This window comes from Alosa pseudoharengus, unplaced genomic scaffold (genome assembly GCF_046254945.1).
Source record: "Alosa pseudoharengus isolate Yale_2024_CS ecotype anadromous, Long Island Sound unplaced genomic scaffold, YU_APseudo_1.1 YU_APseudo_1.1_scf_23, whole genome shotgun sequence".
Taxonomy (NCBI): domain Eukaryota; kingdom Metazoa; phylum Chordata; class Actinopteri; order Clupeiformes; family Clupeidae; genus Alosa; species Alosa pseudoharengus.
The window spans coordinates 23925543-23946722 of NW_027468685.1; the positions used below are offsets into that span (position 1 = coordinate 23925543).

The 21180-nt window shown below is 47.7% G+C and overlaps 1 protein-coding gene across 1 annotated transcript in view; it reads left to right on the plus strand.

Annotated features, from left to right (window-relative positions):
• The window catches only part of csmd3b (CUB and Sushi multiple domains 3b), a 390727-nt gene that overhangs the window by 25921 nt on the left and 343626 nt on the right, over positions 1 to 21180 (plus strand). Inside the window, exon 2 of the mRNA XM_076302106.1 lies at positions 19917 to 20139. Within this exon, the coding sequence (XP_076158221.1) occupies positions 19917 to 20139 (223 nt within the window). The remainder of the gene's footprint in view (positions 1 to 19916; positions 20140 to 21180) is intronic.

The window sequence follows — 21180 nt, forward strand, 5'->3', positions numbered from 1 at the left end:
AATAATCTTTTGGATGGTAAATAAATAAATGTCATTAAAATGTCATTAAAATACAGGGTGCATAAGTATTCATACCCCTATGTTAAACCTATGTTGAATTTCCATAGAGGCAGGCAGCCTCTTTTTTAAAAGGCCAGTTATTTAATGGATCCAGGAACCTATGCATCCGGATAAAGTTCCCTTGGCCTTTGGAATTAAAATAGCCCCACACATCATCACCTAGAGATTGGCATGGTGTGTATTTCAGTTAGCTTATTAGCTTGATGCTCATTGAGCTCAATGCATATCAATACACACCATGGCAATCTCGATTATTCCTCTTTTTGTCAACTTTAGCATGGGGCTGAATACTTTTTATAGGCACTGTACAATATATCCAGGCTTCAACCAGTGCTGCTGACAGCTGAAGTAGCAAGAGACAGAACAGCACCTAGGCTATAATATCTGAATAATGTGTGCTGTCATGAATAAATAATCAGAAATATGGTATTCTTTTTATAGCAGTAGTTTATATTAAAATATCAGATTATTATAATAATGTTATAAATATTATTAGTAAGGGATAATGGACGACATGGCTCTCGGTTCACAGAAAGAAATGCACGTTAGAGGTGGTGAACCGTCCCCGATGCACCAGTGTAAGTGCATTTCTTTCTGTGAACCGAACATCGTGGAGTCCATTATTCCGCTTATACCACTGTTGCCACCTCCTAAAAGCCACCTCCATCATATGCTACGATGTTGCTATGTTCTGAACGTCTGTATTTTACAGGTCTGATGCAACGTGACTATTCATTTAAACAATTAATTTAAACAAGTCATTTAAACTTGTGTGATACGGACAAAAAACTGGAGCTACTTCATAGGTGTGCAAATAGCCTATGGTTATTACAAGTTCTAAAGAATGTATGACAATGGGAAATTCAACTAAGCAGTGGTATAATAATATTATAGGTTACATACATGAATCGTATCAAATTGTGAGTTGAGCATATTGTTACATCCCTAGACTCAATCAATTACTCTTTGTGTAGTGTGCATTTTCCATGACCGTGCAAGCCTAATCGGGGCACATGACCTCATGTGGCAAACTAAGCTTGTATTGGGAAGTGGTTAACATTCCCTGCTTTCTTTTATTTTTCGATCGGATAAAGAGAGTAATTCCTTATGAAAAAGCCCCCGTCCTCTCTTGCCCACGCCAGAATGTTTCTAAAGGAGATTGTTTTCACCCACTTTACTTCTTATTCTTGCTCAGTCTTCCGAGATGTTTTGGCTATGTATTGTCCCTCTCCCTTTTTCTCTCTTTCTCTCTCTCTTACTCACTGCCTCACACACATATGCTCTCTTTACCAATTTTCTCTCTCCACCCATCTCTCTGTCTGTCCTCCATGCCTGTTACTGGCTCTCTTGATTGTGTTTACTGGGGGATAATAGACGCCCCGCCACTCGTCCCTTTGATGTCAGGTTTGTTGGAGCTGATGCTGATATAATTTGTTGTGTTTCTGTGTTTGTGTGTGTGTGTGCGTGTTTGTTGTCTCCACCTCCTCCTCTGAACCCCCCCCCACCCCCACACACACACACACACACACACACCACCACCACCACCAGCACCACCACCACCTAAACGAGTACACTTAAACCAAGAAGGGGCTAAATATAAAGCCAGCAGGTTTGAGAGTATCCGTGAGGAAGGTTAAAACTGATACGCCGCGGCTGGCAAATTGCCAATCTAATTAGTTTGCCATGCAGCGGGCGCCCTGCCCAGAGCAGAAAATAAAAAAGCCACTCTTTGTGCTTGCACAGTAAATGCCATCCTTACAACTGATAGCAATAATAATTATATTAGAAAAGGGGATCCATTATTTATAACCCAACCTTGTATTTCCATAATGAAAAATAGCCAACAAAAGAAAAAGTCTAGGATGAGCTAAACAAAAGGATTGTCCATGCGCATTGTCCATGAGGGGGTGGCTGAGCTGTCCCTTTTAAGATTCCTGTTTTTGTGTCCTATACTATATATATAAGTAGAGGTCTATTGCTGGAGTGAATATGCATGGAATTAGCCGGTGAGTTTTTAACTGTGAAACAATAGTCCCCGCATCCGTGCACAGTTGCTCAGGCTTGGATTTATGGGTGGGTAGCGAGTGAATGGTGATTAAGACCCCAAGACTTTGGTGCTGGCTCATCCTCAACGTCACAATGCAGTCGTTACACCGCATGTTTCTCCTCTCATCATGTCTGACCTGAATTTCTGCTCTGTCGCTGTCTCGGAGTGCGTTTCCTCTCAATCTCTCCCTTCATCTCTCCTGACTGTCTGTGTGTGTGTGTGTGTGTGTGTGGGGGGGGGGGGGGGGGGGTGTGTGTCAGAGAGAGAGAGAGAGAAAGAGAGAACATTTGTTTTTGTTTATTTTTCCATGGCAGTATGGGAGGATGATGAGAGGTTGTCTCTGAGCTCATGTCGGCATTACAAGCACAGGGGCAGAGAGAAAACCCATATCTTCTGTCTTTACTCAAACCCCACCCACACACACAAACCCACACACACACCCACACACACACACACACACACACACACACACACATACCTTGTTTCAGTTGCAATTACCCTTCATTCCCAGCCCTTCACTGCTGTGGTACTGAGAGCGTTCCCCCACTGCACTCTCCGAGCCTCTCTCACCAGTCCTGGAGATGTATGAGCTCTTGCACTCCTGTCCCTCCACAATGATCCCAGGCGCCCAGACCAGCAGAGGCCTGTCTCGTGTCTGCTGTAGTGGAACGAGGGAGGGAGAGAGGAAGAAAAAAAAAGAGAGAGAAAAGAAATGAGAGAGGGCCCCCGGTGCTGTGGTGCACGTTAGCATGTTATATAAGCTGTGGAAAGGGTGTCGGAGTTTTCGTTAGCACATTCTTCTCTCCCAATGAATGGTAATTAGGTTCGTCTTTTTGCCGTGCGAGTTCACAGCTTCGTCTTCTCTTTTCTTCTCCTTGTCTCATTGTCAGGCGCACCAACTCCTTCCTTTGCCAACATCTCGAACGCCCCCACACTCCACCCCCCCCCCATCACCACCCATCCCTGTGTCTCTTACTCGTGACTGCTGCGATGAAGTAGATTGCATTGCTCTTGTCCTCAAACCGATTCCCCCCCCCAACTCCCCTTGCTTGTCCCTTTCTCCTTCCCTCCTCCTCCAACGAGTTCATTGGGAAACCCATCCCCTCGGTTACCGTGGTTACCAGCCAGGCTGGACTTATTCTGACTCAGTCAGAGCGCAGTGATCAGCGATCTGATATAGGCAGATAAGAAAAGTGTGTGTGTGTGTGTGTGTGTGTGTGTGTGTGTGTGTGTTGATCCCTATAATCAAGTGTGGCCCCTTTGATATAGATATGCATGTCACTTGGGCCTTGTCTCCTGCCATAATCCTCTCATTAGCAAGAGTGGGATGCACACAGGTGCAATTGAACCCTTTTTCTCCTTATGCTCCCAAAAGGCGACCCGCAGATGCCACACAGAAATGGTAATGGAATGGGTTCACCAGGCGATTAGAAGTGATTGCTACCTCCACATGCATCCACGGGGAGTAAAACCTTGCATCGGGTTCCCAGGGATTCGGGGGCAAAATGGTTATTCAATCATTCATCAGTTTATTTTCAGTGTTTTTCTGCCTCCCCTTCCTGTTCTAATAAACAGTAATTTTGAATGTGAAATGGACTGTTACATTTTCTCTTGTGCTCGGAGGGATGTGGGAAGCTGTGGCTCTTTTCTCTTTTCATTTCGAAAAAGCTTCCACAGCAACACTGCCATGTTGGTTGGCGGCTAGGGGGAAGGGGGGGTGGTAGGAGTTATTTAAACCATAAACCAGGGAGGGTGGGAGAAAACACAGCCATTCCTTTTACACCTCTGTTGTTTAGTCTTCCCGCTGCTTCTGGAAGGTTCCCCCATGAGAATTCCAAAGCAGTAGCTGTAGTTCTGTTTTCATGGGCCAGGAGTAGTTGGAATTCCTCCCCCACTCCACCCCCCGCCTTTCTGCTGCTGTGCCCGTGTAAATTGCCCATCCAGCTCCAGCAGGAGTCCAACCCCCCCATGCCCTGGATCACTCACTTGTGCACTCCGAGGAGAGCACCAGATGTACTGTGTACTCACACTGGGCACTGGGCATCAGACTGTGGGCCTGGCTGCCTTCGAATGCTAATGGAGGATTGTGTGTGTGTGTGTGTGTGTGTGTGTGTGTGTGTATGTGTGTGTGTGTGTGTGTGTGTGTGTTTGTCTTTGTGTGTGTGGGGGTTTGTGTGTATTTATGTGTGTGTGTTTGTGTTTATGTGTGTGTGTGTGTGTGTGTGTGTGTGTGTGTGTGTGTGTGTGGGTTTGTGTGTATTTATGTGTGTGTGTTTGTGTGTGCGTGTGTGGAGGTGGTTGGGGCACACTGCTGGAGGAGGGCAGGCAGACTTGACCCAGAAGGGGCAGCCAGCACTGAGGAGAGAGGATGGGTGCTGGCAGAGACCAGCTCTCCTGTCCAGCTTGGGTTAAGAGGATGTTAATCCCCCAGTGGATGCTGGGAAGGATGTACAGTTGTGTGTGTGTGTGTGTGTGTGTGTGTGTGTGTGTGTGTGTGTGTGTGTGTGTGTGTGTGTGTGTGTGTGTGTGGCATGGGAAAGGAAACAGACGGTTTCAGGAATGAACAGGGATGGACAGCCGAGAGGCAGAAACTGAGAGGGAGGATTGAGGAGGAGAGAGGGAGAGAGAGTGAGAGAGTGAGAGAGAGAGAGAGAGAGAGAGAGAGAGAGAGAGAAGGAGGGTGAGTGTGTGAGGGGGCACTAATTGATGTCTGCAGATTGAAAGCATGTTGACGCTGTCAGTTTTTTCAGACCGACGTCGCAGCCCTCGCTCTGCACCCACGTTCCGCTGACTGACAGCCATTCCAGACATGAGATACTGTACATGAGGAGAGGGCACTATGCAACAACCCCCCCCCCAAAAAAAACATCCACACCTGCTCAACCCTTTAGCTCATGGACCTAATCAGTGAGAACAGAGATGGCACTCCCCAACACGGATGCAATGATTAGCCCTACAGAGAAAGATAGAGTGATAGAGAAACAGAGTGTGAGAGAGTGAAAGCGACAGAGAGATCGTTTGAGGAGAAGTCCCGGGGTGCTGTGGGTGTTTCTGTCTGTTGTCACCCCTCTCTGATCCCTGTGTAGCTCAATCCTAATTATTTTCCGGGAACCCTGTTGGCTTTTTTGGGGGTTTTTTTCCGATGGATTTTCCTCCTTCATCCTCAAAGCCATCGTAGGGTTCTCAAAAGAATGAGAAACAGAGAGAAGACTGGCGCCTTTCCGTTCGGGCTCAGCGCGTGGGACAGATGTCGCCTGACGTCACCTCCTCACCCATCTACGAGGCCGCTGAACGCTGGCAAGGCCTGCCGGTGCTGACGAAACCGCTAAGTTCAAGGCTCAAATAGAAGTTTCACTTCGCTCTCGCCATTTTGGTATATCTGAGCACCGCGTTGGTTTTCTTGTCATGGATGTTGAAGTGTTCAAAGATCAAGTTATTCAGTCTGTTAAGTGTTTTTTTTTTTTTTGCGTCTGGTAGTAGGAGGAGTTTGATGTGAACTATGGACCTGAGGGACAAAACCCAATATCTGCAGTTCTGTTCCCCAGCTCATCAGAGATACTCTTGGGGGAAAAATGGATGAAAGATCAAAGAAAAGAAGAGAGAGAAAGAGAGAGAGAGAGAGAGGGGTGAAGGAAAGAAAGAGTGTAATGGTTTAATGTTGTAAGAGAGAAAGGATGGCTGTTGCCCTCAGCCCAGGTCTTACCAGAGGGGATCTGACAGATCTCCTCGCCTCATGGTTATCTCATCCTCCCGTTTTTTCTTGATCATTCCTTTTTTTTTATCATGATCACTCATGTTCATTTTTCCTCCCGCCCAAAGTGTAGAAACAATCCTCTTCTCTCTCTCTCTCTCTCTGTATCTCTCTCTCTCAATTCTCTCACTATTTTTTTTATACTCTCTCCCCGATGCACCAGTAATTGTGTCAGATCAAAAGGAGCAAGCGGCGCCACAGCCATGTAAACACTGTCCTAATAGTAGTCTCTCCCGGAGCCAGCAAGAGCGATTAGCCGGCTGGCAGAGTCGCGCCGATAGTCGCCGCCATGTCAGCTCTGGCCATTAGGCCCTGGCTGAACCTCTGATGACATTCACATGGATGGCCGAAAGAGAATGGCCGCACAGCCCCCTGGACCCGCCATAAAGGCAGAGAGTGAAAGAAAGGGAGAGAGAGGAAGCTGAGCCTAACGTGTTGAGTGTAGATAGGTGCTATCTGTGTTGCCCACCCCCCCCCCCCCCCCCCCCTCCAAGCCTGGGATCTGCTTATCAGTGGCGGGGAGAGAGCTGAGGAATGGACAGATACACTTTTTGGGCCGCACTCCAGCATGGCCTCTTTCTCTTTAAAGAGCATGTTTTTTGTTTTATTTTTAAAAAAAAATTGCATAGGACTCCTCTTGCAAGTCTTTAGTAGCAAAGACACACATGGGCGTGTACACACACACACACTCACACACACACACACACACACACACACACACACACACACACACACACATTTTATTTCACTGTCCCCCTCTCTCTTTATGTCTATCCCACTCTTACACACAAATGCACAGACACACACACACACACACACAGACACACACACACACACACACACACACACACAAACACAAAGTCTGTGATAAAATGAAGAATGATCTATGACATCTGGCAAGGCTGGTACTCCTCCATATCAGTGGACAGGTGGATAGATGGAAGGCGACATGAGAAAAAGAAGGGAAAACGAAAAAAAGAATGACTCACAATCCCATAACAGCATTGCCAGTTGCATTTTTTGTTTGTTTATTTATTTCAGTTGTTTAGTTAAGCATTTTCATCTTTGGGGGTGGAGCTACTGGCATAACAGAATGACTCATAACATGTGTTCCAAATTGGATCCAGAACACTTAACACCTCAGTTTTCTCATTGGGGTTTAGCATTGCCTGTTTAACACCCCCCTCCTCATCTCAGTTCATAATTATGTAATGGTGCTAAATGCAGGCAGCTATTTCCAAGTTAGTCGGCAATCTGTCTTCTGAAGTCTCTGATTTCTGTGACACATCTGCAGTAAGCCAAGTTGCCATAACTAAGGTGATATCTGGGTTGATCCCCAAGTTAAGAGCTCCTAAGGCTTGCTTCAAAATAAACCCTGAATTAAGAGATTTTCTCGATTAGCTGACTTGACTGTTTATGAAGCTCATATCGAAACTGGTGCACACGCTAGCTGCTTAATGTGGAAGCTGAACATTTTCTGCAGGGGAGGAAACTATGCTATAAGTGTGCTGACAAAAGAAAACTGGATTGATTTTTCTTATTAAAATGACAACCTTTCCCTGTCCATTACGTCAGCCAGAGTGATTGGTAAGTGGAAATCACCATCTAGCAGAAATGAGATGTATGTGCCCCAGGTAATATCTGTTGTGTGAGAGAGGGAGAGAGGAAGAGAAAGAGAAAGTGAGCGAGAGGGTGAGGGTGGAGAGAGAGAACGAGCAACAGGGATAAAGTGTGTGCATGAGAGAGCAAGAGGAAAGAGAGAGCGATCGAAAGAAAGAGAGCAAGAAGGTGATTGTTTCGACCTGTAGGTTGGTGATGGTGTAGGAGGGTGCCTTGAATGTAAAAGAGATGTATATTTCTCCTGAGCTGCCCGCCAGGCTGAATCAGAAAGATGTTTGTGAATGCGGGTGGATGGGTAGGTGGGTTGGATGGAGGGATGTTTGGGACATGAGAGGAAAGAGTTATTCCCTGCTAAGCTCAGGTCAGCTTCCGTACTTGCCACCATTTTACCTTCTGGCATTGTGTGGGCTGCTTGTTTCTTTCTTTCTCTCTCTCTCTCTCTCTCTCTCTCTCTCTCTCTCTCTCTACGGTTTTCTGTTTTTTATTCTTTATTTCGAAATGTCCTTGTGTACATATGGGATGTGTATATTGTGTTTATTTCTATATACTGTACATATCTATGTGTGTTTGTCTGTGTTGTCTTTCTTCCATCCACTTTTTCATCTCTCTGTCAATCAGTTATGTTCACCTCGCTTCACCTTTGTTGAGGGTATTTTGAGAGTGCCATGCACCCACGCTTAGAAGCCATGAGCTAACAAGGGAATGGAGGGAACACTGTCAAAATGGATAAAAGAGGGCGAAAAAGCAGGAAAAATCGGAGGAGTTGGGAGTCGGTGGCTGTGGCGGAGGTGACTGCATGGGGTGATGGGGTACTGCCAGCACAGATGGAGCTGTCTTGCGGGGTGAGAGACCTCACAGCAAAGGCAGCCCAACAGGAGGGAAGAGAGGAAGAAGGAGAAGGGGAAAAGGGGGGGATGAAGAGAGGGAGATAAAGAAAAGGTGAGGCGGGTCGGGAGAGTGGGCAAACACGTGGAGGGGCTCCGGCGTTGTGCCTGGAAAGGCTGTCGAAAAGAGTCAAGGTCTGAACGGAGAGAGGCGAGAACGAGCAGGAGAGAGAGATAGGATAGAAAACAAGCGGCAGAGGGAGGGAGAGAGAGAAATGGAGGGAGGGAGGGAGAGGAGGATGGAGCGAGACAGTGGGTGGAAAGAGAGGAGGTTTAGACACCGCGGAGAGAGCAAAGTGGAAACCAGTGAGCCATAGTGCTTCAAGTCCGCTCTCGAGCGCCGGACATTTATTCACTGCGAAGGTGGGTGTGTTCCGCAAGACCCGGGTGACATCCAGCGAACAGCATTCACATTGCCAGCGTCAGACAATGCACTGTCATTGAAATCCACCCCCTGTGTCGCTCACCAGTGTTTGTCTGCGGTGTGTGCCGATGTGTGATTCTGGCTTCAGCCTTCCAGGGCAGATAATGATAATGATGATGATGGTGATGATGATGATGATGATGATGATGGCGGTGGCATCAAAGACTGTGGAGGCGATCGTTAAAAATCTAAAAGTGGCCATCGGTAACAAGGGCAACCGCTCACTGTCTGTGTTGAGATGAGGCCATCTGAATGGAGAGAGACAAAGAAGGTGAGAGAGAGAGAGAGAGAGAGGAGGAAGAAGATGGAGGCAGAGGAAGAGAGGAGAGTTGCTCTGGGCATGTTACTATCGGAGATGATTAGGAGCCTCTGCTTCGGTCGGAGATGTTCAGGCTGTGGGTGGGTGGCAACGCGGAGGGCAGAGGGGTTGGTGGTTGGTGGGAGCCTCAGCGGGGTCATTAGCCGAGCTCGAGAAGGCCCAAGAATTGATCGTTCTGCCCATATAATGCCCCCCCCCCCCCAACATACAAACCCGATCACTCTTGTTTAATTAACCCAGCACAGGCATCATATAGCAAGCCCGAATGCACACAGTTGATTTTTGTGTGCTGTTTTGCGCCGGGTTGGACAAAACTGGCACTCAAAAGAGGCATAGCAGACACACGCACACACACACACATACACACACACACACACACACAGACAGTTCTCTTGTCCCTTTACCTTCCAGTAATCCTGCCCAGAGTGACAGCTTGATCGTCCTCACAAGTGTATCGGCCTCCGCTGTTATTTTCCCACTGGTGCAACAGCCACCCGGGGGATCCTCTCTCTCTCTCTCTCTCTCTCTCTGTTTGCCAGTCTGTTGCATGGATGGATGCATGCATGCGTACATACTGAATGCAAACGATGGCCTGACCTCCCAGTGCCCCGGGACTGCAGCTGAGTGCAAGTAATGTTGTACATTACCATCTGACTATTCCATCTCCCCTCCGCACGTTTCAGTGCAAATCTGTGTGCGGGTGCAGGAAGGTGAGAGGGGTAATGGCAGAGTCGAATCCATAAGTAACCGTAGTGTGACAGTGGCCTACATAAAGAGAAACTGGAAAATGCTAGCGCGGGAATATGTAAGTGTATGTATGTGTATATGTAATAACTTATAAGTGTGTAAGTGTAATGCATATTTCTGTGGTGTTGCACATTTAATAATTATTTTACACAGAGACACTCGGTGTAGACCGATTCATTCTGGTCCGTGGTTTTTACATGCAAATATGATTAATCAAAAAGGCTGAATGCCTTTGGGGCTGAAGTACCTAATATCTACTTATTTTTATCCACATTTAGTGTTTCAAGCATGCTTTACATATAAATATGTATACATTATTCATCCCCATCACTAAAAAAAAACATCCATAATTTTGTCTTCCAAGGATGTTTTACACATCCTTGAAAGTGCTACGCGATTCCATCTGTGTCCTTAAAAGACATCTCAGCTTGAATAGGCCCCCTCTGAGGACTCCCATAAGGGTAAGTGAAGTCCTGCTGGTGTCAAGCAGAGTGCTTTTTACCTCGTCTGAACTGGGCCCAAAGAGCCGGCACCTGCGCCCACGCTTACGCTATAGCCACCTCGCACCGCTGGCTCCCCTAGACTGGGCAGAGAGCAGGCTGTGGGCCCTAAGGCCCCTCAGCCCAATTAATACCCCACTTAGCCGTGCCGCCTGTCAGCGGAGATTAGGACTGACAGTAATACGGCTGTCTCCTGTCCATCGTACTTTCCTCTCGCTCTTTTTTTTTATTATGCGCTTATTCTTTTACTGTATCGCCAGTTTTTCCCTCGCGGCCTCTCTCCTTCTGTCTCGGCTTTCTACAGTATCACACACACAGACACACACACACACAGACACACACACACACACACACACACACACACACACACACACACACACACACACACACACACACACACACACACACACACACACACACACACACACACACACACACACACACACACTTGCTCCCAGACACACACATTCTGGCAGGGATTTATACAAGTGGCTGAAAGAAATCCCAACACAACACTTGGTTAGTTTTTTCCCCTCTCCCTCTGCCTCTTGTTATTTCTGTACTGCATCCTGCATCTTTTGTCCATGACTTGCTTTGTGTAATTAATGATCTATGCGTAACCCTGCTCTTCTGAGATCCCTCCCCTCTTGCCAGCCAGTCTGTCTTTGTTGCCGCTGTTTCTGCCTCGGGAGGTTAAACTGCTGGCACGGCCGCTGCTAGGCAGGCAGAATGGAATCGTACCTCCCGCACTCCATATCTCCAACACCATGATAGTCCACTGCTCATTACCCCCACCTCATTAACCCTTAATCAAACTCTAGTCCATGCCAAGATGGGGAGGGGTGGTGGTATGTGTAACCTCGAGGGTGTGTGTGTGTGTGTGTGTGTATGTGTGTGTGTGTGTGTGTGTGTGTGTGTGTGTGTGTGTGGAGGGGGTATTTTAATCATCAAGACGGTATGCACTGAGGGGGTAACACTGTATAAGGGGTAAGAAGAATAGTGCCACGGATATTTAATGGACACCAACGGACACGTGTCACATTGACGAATCATGGGAGGGCATTAAGCCCTTCGGCTAATTTGCATTTTCATGGTGATCGCAGTCTATCCACGTGCTAATGATGAGGGTCATAATAAATATGACTTAATAGTCGCCGTGTAATGCTGAGCTGGTCCCCGTCTCTATTAAGGGACATCCATCTCGTCCCGCGGCCGGAGCGAGTATTAGTTTTATGGCGAATCGAAAGAAGGGAGAGAGACAGAGAGAGCACTTATGGATCACGGGTATCTTTCTTTTTGTGGTCTGCCCATAAGCCATCAGGTGTCTTTGGGGAATTGGGCAATTCAAGAATTCATTAAGGGTAGAGCCTCACTTCCATTAGAACTCTCTTTATCTGTAGCGCCATTCAGTTGCTAGTGGGATTTGAGAGAGGTGGAAAAAAAAGTGAGAACACTGGTCGGACCACACCTGACAGATATCAGATCTCTTTTCATCCAGGCCTTTCATGCCAGACCTAATGAAATAGGATTGGTTTATCAGAGGGGCTTGTGTTCTCTTTTTTTGTAATGGATGTGGGTTTTTTTTCCGATGCTCTTTGATTGCGATGGGTGGGGACGTTCCATGACTGTCACTCGATAACAGACCCTCAGGCAGTCCAGAGTCGCCAACGATCACACAGTCAGCATTCTCTCCTTCCACTGTTGGTGGTCTTGCTCTGAACAGAGTGTGATAAGCACTGCATAATCTGCCTGGCATATATATAACTGATATTTAGCAGATGCTTTTTCCCATGGACAAGGACTCGCAAAAAATCGAATCCAGGCCGTCCGACTGCCAGGCGGTGACGTTACCATAATATTATGAGAGGGGTTTGGGGATGCAGGAAAGGTGAGATGGTTTGAGGGCAGGTAATTGGTTTGGATGTGCAGGTACCTCTGAATCTAATGGAAGCTGCGTAAAGGAGAAATCCGATGATTTTTCACAAAGATCTCAGTTTCTCAAGTTCTGTGAGTACTGTCGGTACGAAAAAAACAATCAGTTTTAACTAGCTTGAGTTGCTACAGCCAACAGCTAACGCAGCCAGGTAGCTACAGCACTATACTCTGGAGGCATGTATAAGGGAGCTCACAAACATGCCCCCAGAGTGTGACGCTGTAGCTCCCTGGCTGCCTAGATACCATTTGTAGTCTGGCATCCACTTGATATTTGATATGATACATGAATTATAATTGTTGGGGAGCCGGGGGGGGGGGGGGCATTGTCTGCTGCTGACCTCCCTGAAGAAAATTGCCTCCTTCTGAAGGAATGGAGAGAGGATAAATAGTAAATCCTGGCAGGCGGACAGGCTGTCTTGGTCCAACTGTGTGTGGGTAGCGAGAATTGTGTGAGAGAAAGCGAGAGCGAGAGAGACTTAAAGACGGGGAAAAAAAGCAAGAAGATGTGCAGTAATCTGAGTGTTAGCGATCGGAGACAAGGATCAGCAGCAAGCTTCTGAGGAGGGAGGTCCTCCAATGCCTGAGGAAGAAATAGAAAAAGAAGCAAGGTGAGAGGCAAGAGTCAATAATGCCTGCCGAGCTATCGTTTTAAGGGATTCTCTCTGTCTGTCCGTGACTGTTCTCTTGTTTTTACTCTCTCTCTCTCTCTCTCTCTCTCTCTCTCTCTCTCTCTCTCTCTCTTTCTCTCTCTCTCTCTTTCTCTTTCTCTTTCCAAAGCTGCATCAATGACGGTGCCAGAACCGTTCAGCTGCATTGTCAGCACCAAGAGAGATGTACTCTGGAAACCCTGACCCAGGGCTTCACTGGAGAACCTTTGTTGTAAATATGGGGTGGCAGACAGCTCCACTGGTGGGGCCCACGGAGAGGGAGAGAGGGCTGTGTAGAGTTGGGTCGGGTTGGGTTGGGGGTAGGGGTGGGGTGAAGTAGGCCACGTGCCAAGGTGAAAAGTGAGCCCATGCCGCTCCTTGCCAGTGCCAAACACAATACCAGCTCCTTCTTTTCACTTCTCCCACCTTCCTGTTCCTGTTGACCTTTCTTTCTTTCTTTCTTTCTTTTCTTTTTCTCTTTTTTTCAATTCTCTCACCTCGGCTCTGGTGTTCATCAGGTTGTGCTGCTAGGTAACAGTGTCGACCATGTCAATGGCAATGTGGGGTAACCACGGGAGAAATATGCGCTCGTCTGCCGGTTTATTAACGGTGTGAAAACAGTCGGTTTCATTTCACGCGGAGGTGTGAGCAAATTTGAACAAAACCGACGTCTGTAGAACAGTAGGATCACATCACGACACGTTCACAAAGGCTCTGTTTTTGGTTGCCACTCCTTTTTGGAGCTATGGGGGTGGGGGGGGGGGGTTGACCACAGAGGAGGTGGTGTCACTCATTCCTCCCTTTCATCTCGCTACCGTGGACATAATTAAGAGGGTCGCTCTGTCACTCTGAGTGGCTGCCATGAGTGATGGGATTTAAAGCGCCAACTGTGTTCTTTCGGCAGACATGAAATATGATGGGCAAATCCATCTCTAGCCCCCACCCCCACTACCCACACACACACCCACCTTGGTTGAGGGAATCATGCTAACAGTTGGTGTTTCCAGTCCTAGCATGGCCCCCTTTTTGCTGGGTGTTGGCGATAGATGTGACTGACTCCTCACCACTAGTGATGCTCCACTACACACACTGAGGCAATAACACATTGATTAAACAGCATATTTACCATCACCCTAAGGCCCCAGAGGGGGGAAAAGAACAAAAACAGAGAGCTGGCAGGTCTGTCTTTGTGTGTGTGTGTGTGTGTGCGTGTGTGAATGTGTGTGTGTGTGTGTGTGTGTGTGTGTGTGTGTGTGTGTGTGTGTGTGTGTGAATGTGTGTGTGTGTGTGTGTGTGTCTGCGTATATGTGTGTATGTGGAGAGTGAGTGGGGAAGGGAAGAACTCAAATGACACACGGGGGATAAGATGCGGAGGATGAGTTTAGCTGAAATGAGAGTGTGGTTTGAAAGAACAAACTAGCTGGAAGGAAAGAAGGGAAAGAGAAAGAAGAGAGAAGTAGGGTGTGAGAGGTAGTAGGGGAAGAATAAGAAGAGCGATAGAGAGAGAGAGATGGAGAGAGAGAGCGCTGAGGAAATGGGGCCTCCGGCCTTTGAGAGCAAGGGTGCGGGCAAGGAGTCAGAGCTGAGATAATGCATGCAGCACGGCTGTAATTGCCTGGCATTAACGGCCTTAGCCTCGTTCGGGTAATTAACAAGACAGGCGCATATTGACAAACAAGGGGAAGTCGGGTTTCTCTGAGTATGGTTATTACACACACCCACCCACACACACACACACACACAAACACACACACAAACACACACACACACACTGGCAAATAGTTGTGGGTAAGAGTTCAACATCACCAGGCCTAAAGTGAGCAGTTTAAACCACCTATTTCGATGCCAAGTTGCTGTGTGTGCGGTACCGGAACTTAACTCGCACTGATGTATTTTAGTGTGTATACACCGTCTTTTTTTTCCCTGTTTACGGAATCCTCAATGGTGCGGTGCTGCCATTCTCAGAGACTGCTGGGAGCTCTAACACTTCCCTAAGAGGCTTACACATCCTCGTGGCCCCCCTCGAGCTTGCCCTGTCGTCGAGTGAATCACAGAGTGAGGTGGGTTGTGAGCAGGCAGCCGTTCAGACGACCGTTCCGTGGCGGCCCGCCATAATTGGAGAGTTCGCATCCGTAACGTGGAGGAGGTGGCGGGGAAAAATCCAGATGCCTCGGCTTAGCAGATCATCACCTTGCGTTCTGGGAAAATCTCTCGCAAACCCCCCCATCCCAAAAAACAAGAAGCACCCATCCACCAAACCCCATATCACAGAAACACAAGCTCAACAAAGCACATACACACACACACACACACACACACACACACACACACACACACACACACACACACTTACACACATACACTCACACACTGAGCGCAGTGTCAAGCCCTCCATGAACAAACACTCTCACTGAAAGCCCACACACAAAGGCCTTCTCGGATGAGCCATTTGGCATCATAAAATCCCTCCATCCTCCCATGCACTCTCTCCTGGCTCAGAGCGGGCCTCCGCTCCCGCACTCTCTCCAGTTAATTACCCCTAAAGGGGTTATGGAGGGGATAAATACTAAGTCTTAATTAGACTGATTTTTTTTCCCTTTTGTCGTAGGTGTGTTTTTATCTACAGGTTCCCTTTTTCAAATGCACCAACCATCTTTCCTTGTGTGGGTAGAGAGAGAGAGAGAGAGAGAGAGAGAGAGAGAGAGAGAGATAGAGAGAGAGTGAAAGAGAGATGGGGGAAAGATACGGAGAGAGGAGACGTGAAACCTGCACATTAATCTCAGTGTTAGCTGGGGATGGCTGCGATCAGAGCAGAGATTCATTTAGCTCAGTAGTCTATCTCGGGGGGTCGCAATGCAATCAATTGCAATGACCGAGGTTTATTTCACCATCAGCACAGCTCTCGTTTCACATAGCCATTTCTCATTAACTCTTGTTGCCCTCCTCTGTGTAAGTATTAGTCGATTGCACATCTCCACCGATATTCACACTCTCCGTGAAAGGTGTGTGTGTGGGGGGGGGGCGGGACACGTTACCGTGCTAAAAGCAGTCGTGGTGATAATTGTTGCACATTCGATTCGTGCTGCAGCTCTACACTGGGGAGGAGAGCTGGGGTCAGTCGCGAGCTCACCGCCAGCCAGCAAATCAACGATCTCCTGAGGCTGAAGATTTCTCCGTCATTCTGTCTTCGTCCCCCTCCTCCTCTTCCTCCTCCTCCTCCTCCTCCTCCTCCAGTGGATGTGTGCAGGAGGAGAAAAAAAAAGCAGACATTTGTGACGATTGTCATGTCTCATCTCGTCCTCCGGTTCTCTCTCATGCGCGGTTATGTCAGCTCGACTCCTGCTCACGCTTCTGCTCCCGTGCCAAAATGTCAGTGGAGCCAAATCTTGATGGAGAAATCTGAAGGACCCTCGCCACCACTACCACCCCCCCCCCCCCCCCAACCTCACCCCTCCTGTGACCTCACTACCTCTCGCCACTGGAGCCACTGCCCGCTGCCACCACAGACGCGGCCACCCACCTCCTCCGCACCCGTCCAGACTTATTACCGTTCGGCAGGGCAGCCGCGTTGGTGGTGATTCTCACTCGCCTCTGTTGTCTCACCCCTCCGCCACCCCCCCCATCTCTAATCCTCAGTGGCAGCTCGTGGCGCAATTAGAGCCTTGAGTGCTGCCGCCCTTCACACTGAATCATGGGTAATCAGATGAAGGATGAGGGGAAGGAAAAAAGGAACAGTTTGCGCTCGTGCCCTTCGGCCTGGATGACGTGCCTGTCGATTAGCGTGTTAGCACGCGCTGACGGTAAAGCTGTGATAACCAAGGAGAGGCAGCAGGGCTTTGGGGACTGTGGCTTACTAGTGCACCCATGATGCAACGTCTGGCTTTCCATGTACAGCCGAACCCCCTTGAAGAACAAGGATACAGCGCTATCGTATGGCTTTTTTCATGTAGACACATGGTACACATGGTAAGGCTAGAGCGTGCTGAAGCGAGTGATGGTCTCTGGAGAGGCATGGCTCAATGCTTAACTTGCAGAGCCAGTGAGTGTGGACGCAGTCAACTGTGATGGTTGTGCTTTTCATTTTGTTTTGAATCCTGTATTTCGAGGTTCTGAGCAAATGATGGAGGCTGAAAGAAAAACAACACACACACACACACACACACACACACACATACACACACACATACACACACACACACACACACACACATACACACACTCAAACATACACACACACCTTTTCACCTTAATAAATACACATGCAGCCAGGAGCACACCTTTGAAGATGGTGAGTCATATTATCCCAGTTTTACAGGGTAATACATTTCCACTCAAGTGTTATTATGACCGCCGCGCAGCGAATCGGCGGTCATATAGGTTTAGTCAGATTTGTTTTCTTTTTTTTTTTTTTCTTTTTCGCATGCCCAAATTTCCGTCAATGATTCCCGGGACACTGAAAGACCGGGGTACACGAAACTTGGTGGGCATGTAACCCCACATGGATAGCATGGAACCATCGTTTTTCTGTAGCCCCCCCGCTGGACTGGACCCCCCGAAAGGAGGGTAGGGCAGACACAGTTTTCTGTGAATATCTCAAGAACCGTAGGGTTTAGGAGGACCATTTTTTTTGTATGTTGATCTCAAGGGGCCATGTCAACCCATTCCATAACCACTCATTTCATGTATAGCGCCACCTAGTTAAACACAAAAAAGTAAAAATTAGGTGTTGTAATCGCAGGTATCTGTGACCTAACATAGTCAAAACTGCACGAAATTTGAAGTGTAGGATCATTATGACACCCTCTGTATGCACGCCAAGTTTCGTGGAATTCCGTTCATGGGGGGCCACACAATAAATTAATTTATGTTACTATACACCAACTGGCCTGTAGGTGGCTGGAGACAGTTTTCTGTGAATATCTCGAGAACCGTAGGGCCTAGGAGGTCCACCTTTTTTATGTATGTTGGTCTTAAGGGGGCATGTCAACCCATCCCATTACCACTTATTTCATGTATAGCGCCACCTAGTTAAAAATTAAAAAGCAAAAAATTAGGTGTTTTCATCACAATATCTCTGGCTGACAAGGTCAAAACTGCACGAAATCAAAAGTGTAGGATCATTATGACACCCTCCGTATGCATGCCAAGTTTTGTGTACTTTCGTTCATGGGGGGCCTTACAATAAAATAATGTATGTGTACATTTAGTGACGTACACCAACAAGGATTCCCGGGACACTGAAAGACCGGGGTACACAAAACTTGGTGGGCATGTAACCCCACATGGATAGCATGGAACCGTCATTTTTCGTTTTGATCTGTAGCCCCCCCGCTGGACTGGACCCCCCGAAAGGAGGGTAGGGCAGACACAGTTCTCTGTGAATATCTTGAGAACTGTAGGGACTAGGATGACCATTTTTTTCCGTTTTTTTCCATTGAGTGTGGATAATGCAATTAGACAGTTAGAATCATATAGGCCTTTCAGCGTGATTTATTTTTGTGGAAAAAAATGTGCTGGACTGGGCGGCGGTCATATTTTGTACCGCTCTGCGGTACATCTAGTTTCCACAAAGACTACAAGGGGCCTGATGTGTCTCCCTCTGCTTGGCACGCTAGCATGTCTTCAATGTGTTGTGAGTGGAGAGGCGTACCACTTTCACGGATGTAGTTTCATATTGTACACTGGCACAGACAACGATTTATGCAAACATAAAATTGGTTTGGACTCTGTTCAAATTGATTGTGTCCTGTCTTGTTTCCAAAGAACATAATCATTTGTTAAGGATGGATCACATTCTGCACAATGAACCCACTAGGCAGTTTTGAAAGTGCAATTAACATTCTTCTGTTAAGCAGGATATTTCGTAAAAGGATATCCCTCAAAAGTTAACTTGGACACAAGCGTGGTAGAGATTATGGTAATCAGTGTGAAAGTAATACCTTTAATTCCCCCACTGTTTTGTCGTCATGGGCTGTAGGCCCACAGCTTCCGGTTTTAGAAAGAGTTTCTTTTTTAAAAGCAACTACACAATGGGTTGCGCTGAAAGAGCAAGACCGCCCCAGAACGCAATCGCCTGTGCAGGCCATCTGGACAGCACCGATTTGGAGTCTATTAAAATCACTTTCTGGCTAGAGTGCTCCCTGGTACCGCTGGGTACCATTGGGCAGACTGCAGCAGCAGAGGCTGCAGCAGCAACAGCAGCGCTGGAGCCTGATAGTTTGCTGGAGCTCGATCCAGCACGACTAGCTCTCCCAGTATCCTTAATCGGAAGCTGCTGCCTTTTTTGATGGCCCGTATGAAGGATTCGTCTTGGCTCCGGTTCTTACCCTTGCCCGACCTTGTGAAAAGTGAAGGTGTCAGCTGGGGACTGTGGGTATTGCTGAGGCCATAGCGCCCTCTCTCCCTGTGCCGTGCGGAGGGGGTGGGGTAGGGCGATTTTTATTTTTGTGCGTGCACGTACGTGCCGACAATGTAAATGGCTTCGGCTGGGAAGTGCAGAAAGCAGAGCCAGGCGTGTCCATGCGTTGAGCTGTGACTAATAGTTTGGGGACTCCATGCTGCGCGCGATTGTAGCGGCCTGCTGTGGCGCCATGCTGGACATGATGGCTGTGTCTTTTGTGGTGCAGCCGACGAGAATGCGAGGCCGGGGGACCGGCCTATTTCCACCCCTCCCCAACACCTGTGCAGCGCTCTGCTGTGCAGAGCTCCCTACTTCCCTGGCATCCTTTGCTGCCAGCTTACACTGAAACCAGTTTTAAAATGCCATTTATGCGGTTTGCTTGCTGCCTTCTGAATAAATATGACATGATTAGAATTTTGGCTGTGTTTTGTGTCTGAGTGTGTGTGTGTTTCAAGCAGATTATGCTTGCAATGGTTTCCTAAATTAGCTTTCATAATGGCTTTAATAAAGTTATTTGTTTGTCAACTACACAGTATATTAACTGTCTTTCTCTCTCTTCTGTCTGTTTTTCTCCCTCTCTAGGTTTCATATATACATGCGGTGGGACGTTGAAAGGAAGAAATGGGACCATTGAAAGCCCCGGTTTTCCGTACGGATATCCCAATGGGGCAAACTGTACGTGGGTAATCGTAGTGGAGGAGGGCAACCGCATTCAAATAGTCTTTCAGTCATTTGCGGTGGAGGAGGAATATGACTTTTTATCGCTCTACGACGGGCACCCTCATCCAGCCAACTTCAGGACGAGGTGGGTGCCGGCACTGCGTCAACCAACTGCATTGTTATTTAAAAGCTGCACCTCCCCCCTTCCACCCTCCCCCTGCCCGATGCAGTGGTGCAGTCCACAGCTAAAGGGTTTTACTGTCCTCTGATAGTATTGATGAGTGAGGGATTTATGGCCTGTGGTTGACATTTAAGGAAGGATGAGTAAGCAGCAAAGGGAGTTCTTTTTCTGTCTCCTCTCTCTCCCTCACTCTCTCTCTGTCTATCCATCTCTCACCCTAGGACTCTCTTGCCTCACAATTTCTCTCCCAATCTTAATCTCATTTCTCCTATTCACTAGCGTTTTCCTTTTCCTCTCTCTCTCTCTCTCTCTCTCTATCTCTCCTCATAGTCACTATGTGCCGCTCACAACCTCATTTCCTCTCCTACCTCTCCCTTCTGCCCCCCCCCCCCCCAATATCCTTGAACAAATGTGCTTTTGTTAAAAAGTGGATTGTTCTGATTATGTCCTTGTGGGACTCGGGAGTAGTGAGTCTGCAACTCTTCATTTGCCCCCTGTTGCAACAGTCCAGGAGAGATGGCAATCAGACTCCGGTTTGCTCTGGTCATCGTAATTTACAGCGCCAGACACAGATAGCGTAGCCGTTTGGCCAGATTAAACGGCTACTGTAAAAAACTGATTCCCCCCAGGTAATTGGGCACTGAGAAAATCAACTTTGTCTGCCCATTAACTGCCTCGGACTTCAATTAGCATGTGCTGATGTCGTGATAGAGATGTTGTGCAGGGGGAAAACGTAGGGGTTTGGAATGAGATCTGAGAGGGATTTACAGGGTTTGTGTCAGGCAGTGGAGGAGGAAATCAAGGAAATGTGCTTTGGTCAACACAAAACATGTACACGCACACACACAAGCACACACACACTCACAAATGCACATGCACACAGAGTTTGTAATGTACTCACCCACACATACCCACACAATCATACATGTATTGTGCACACATACTTTGTAATATATGATGCTGCACAGACATGCAGTTTTGTCCACACACACGCTGTGTGTGTGC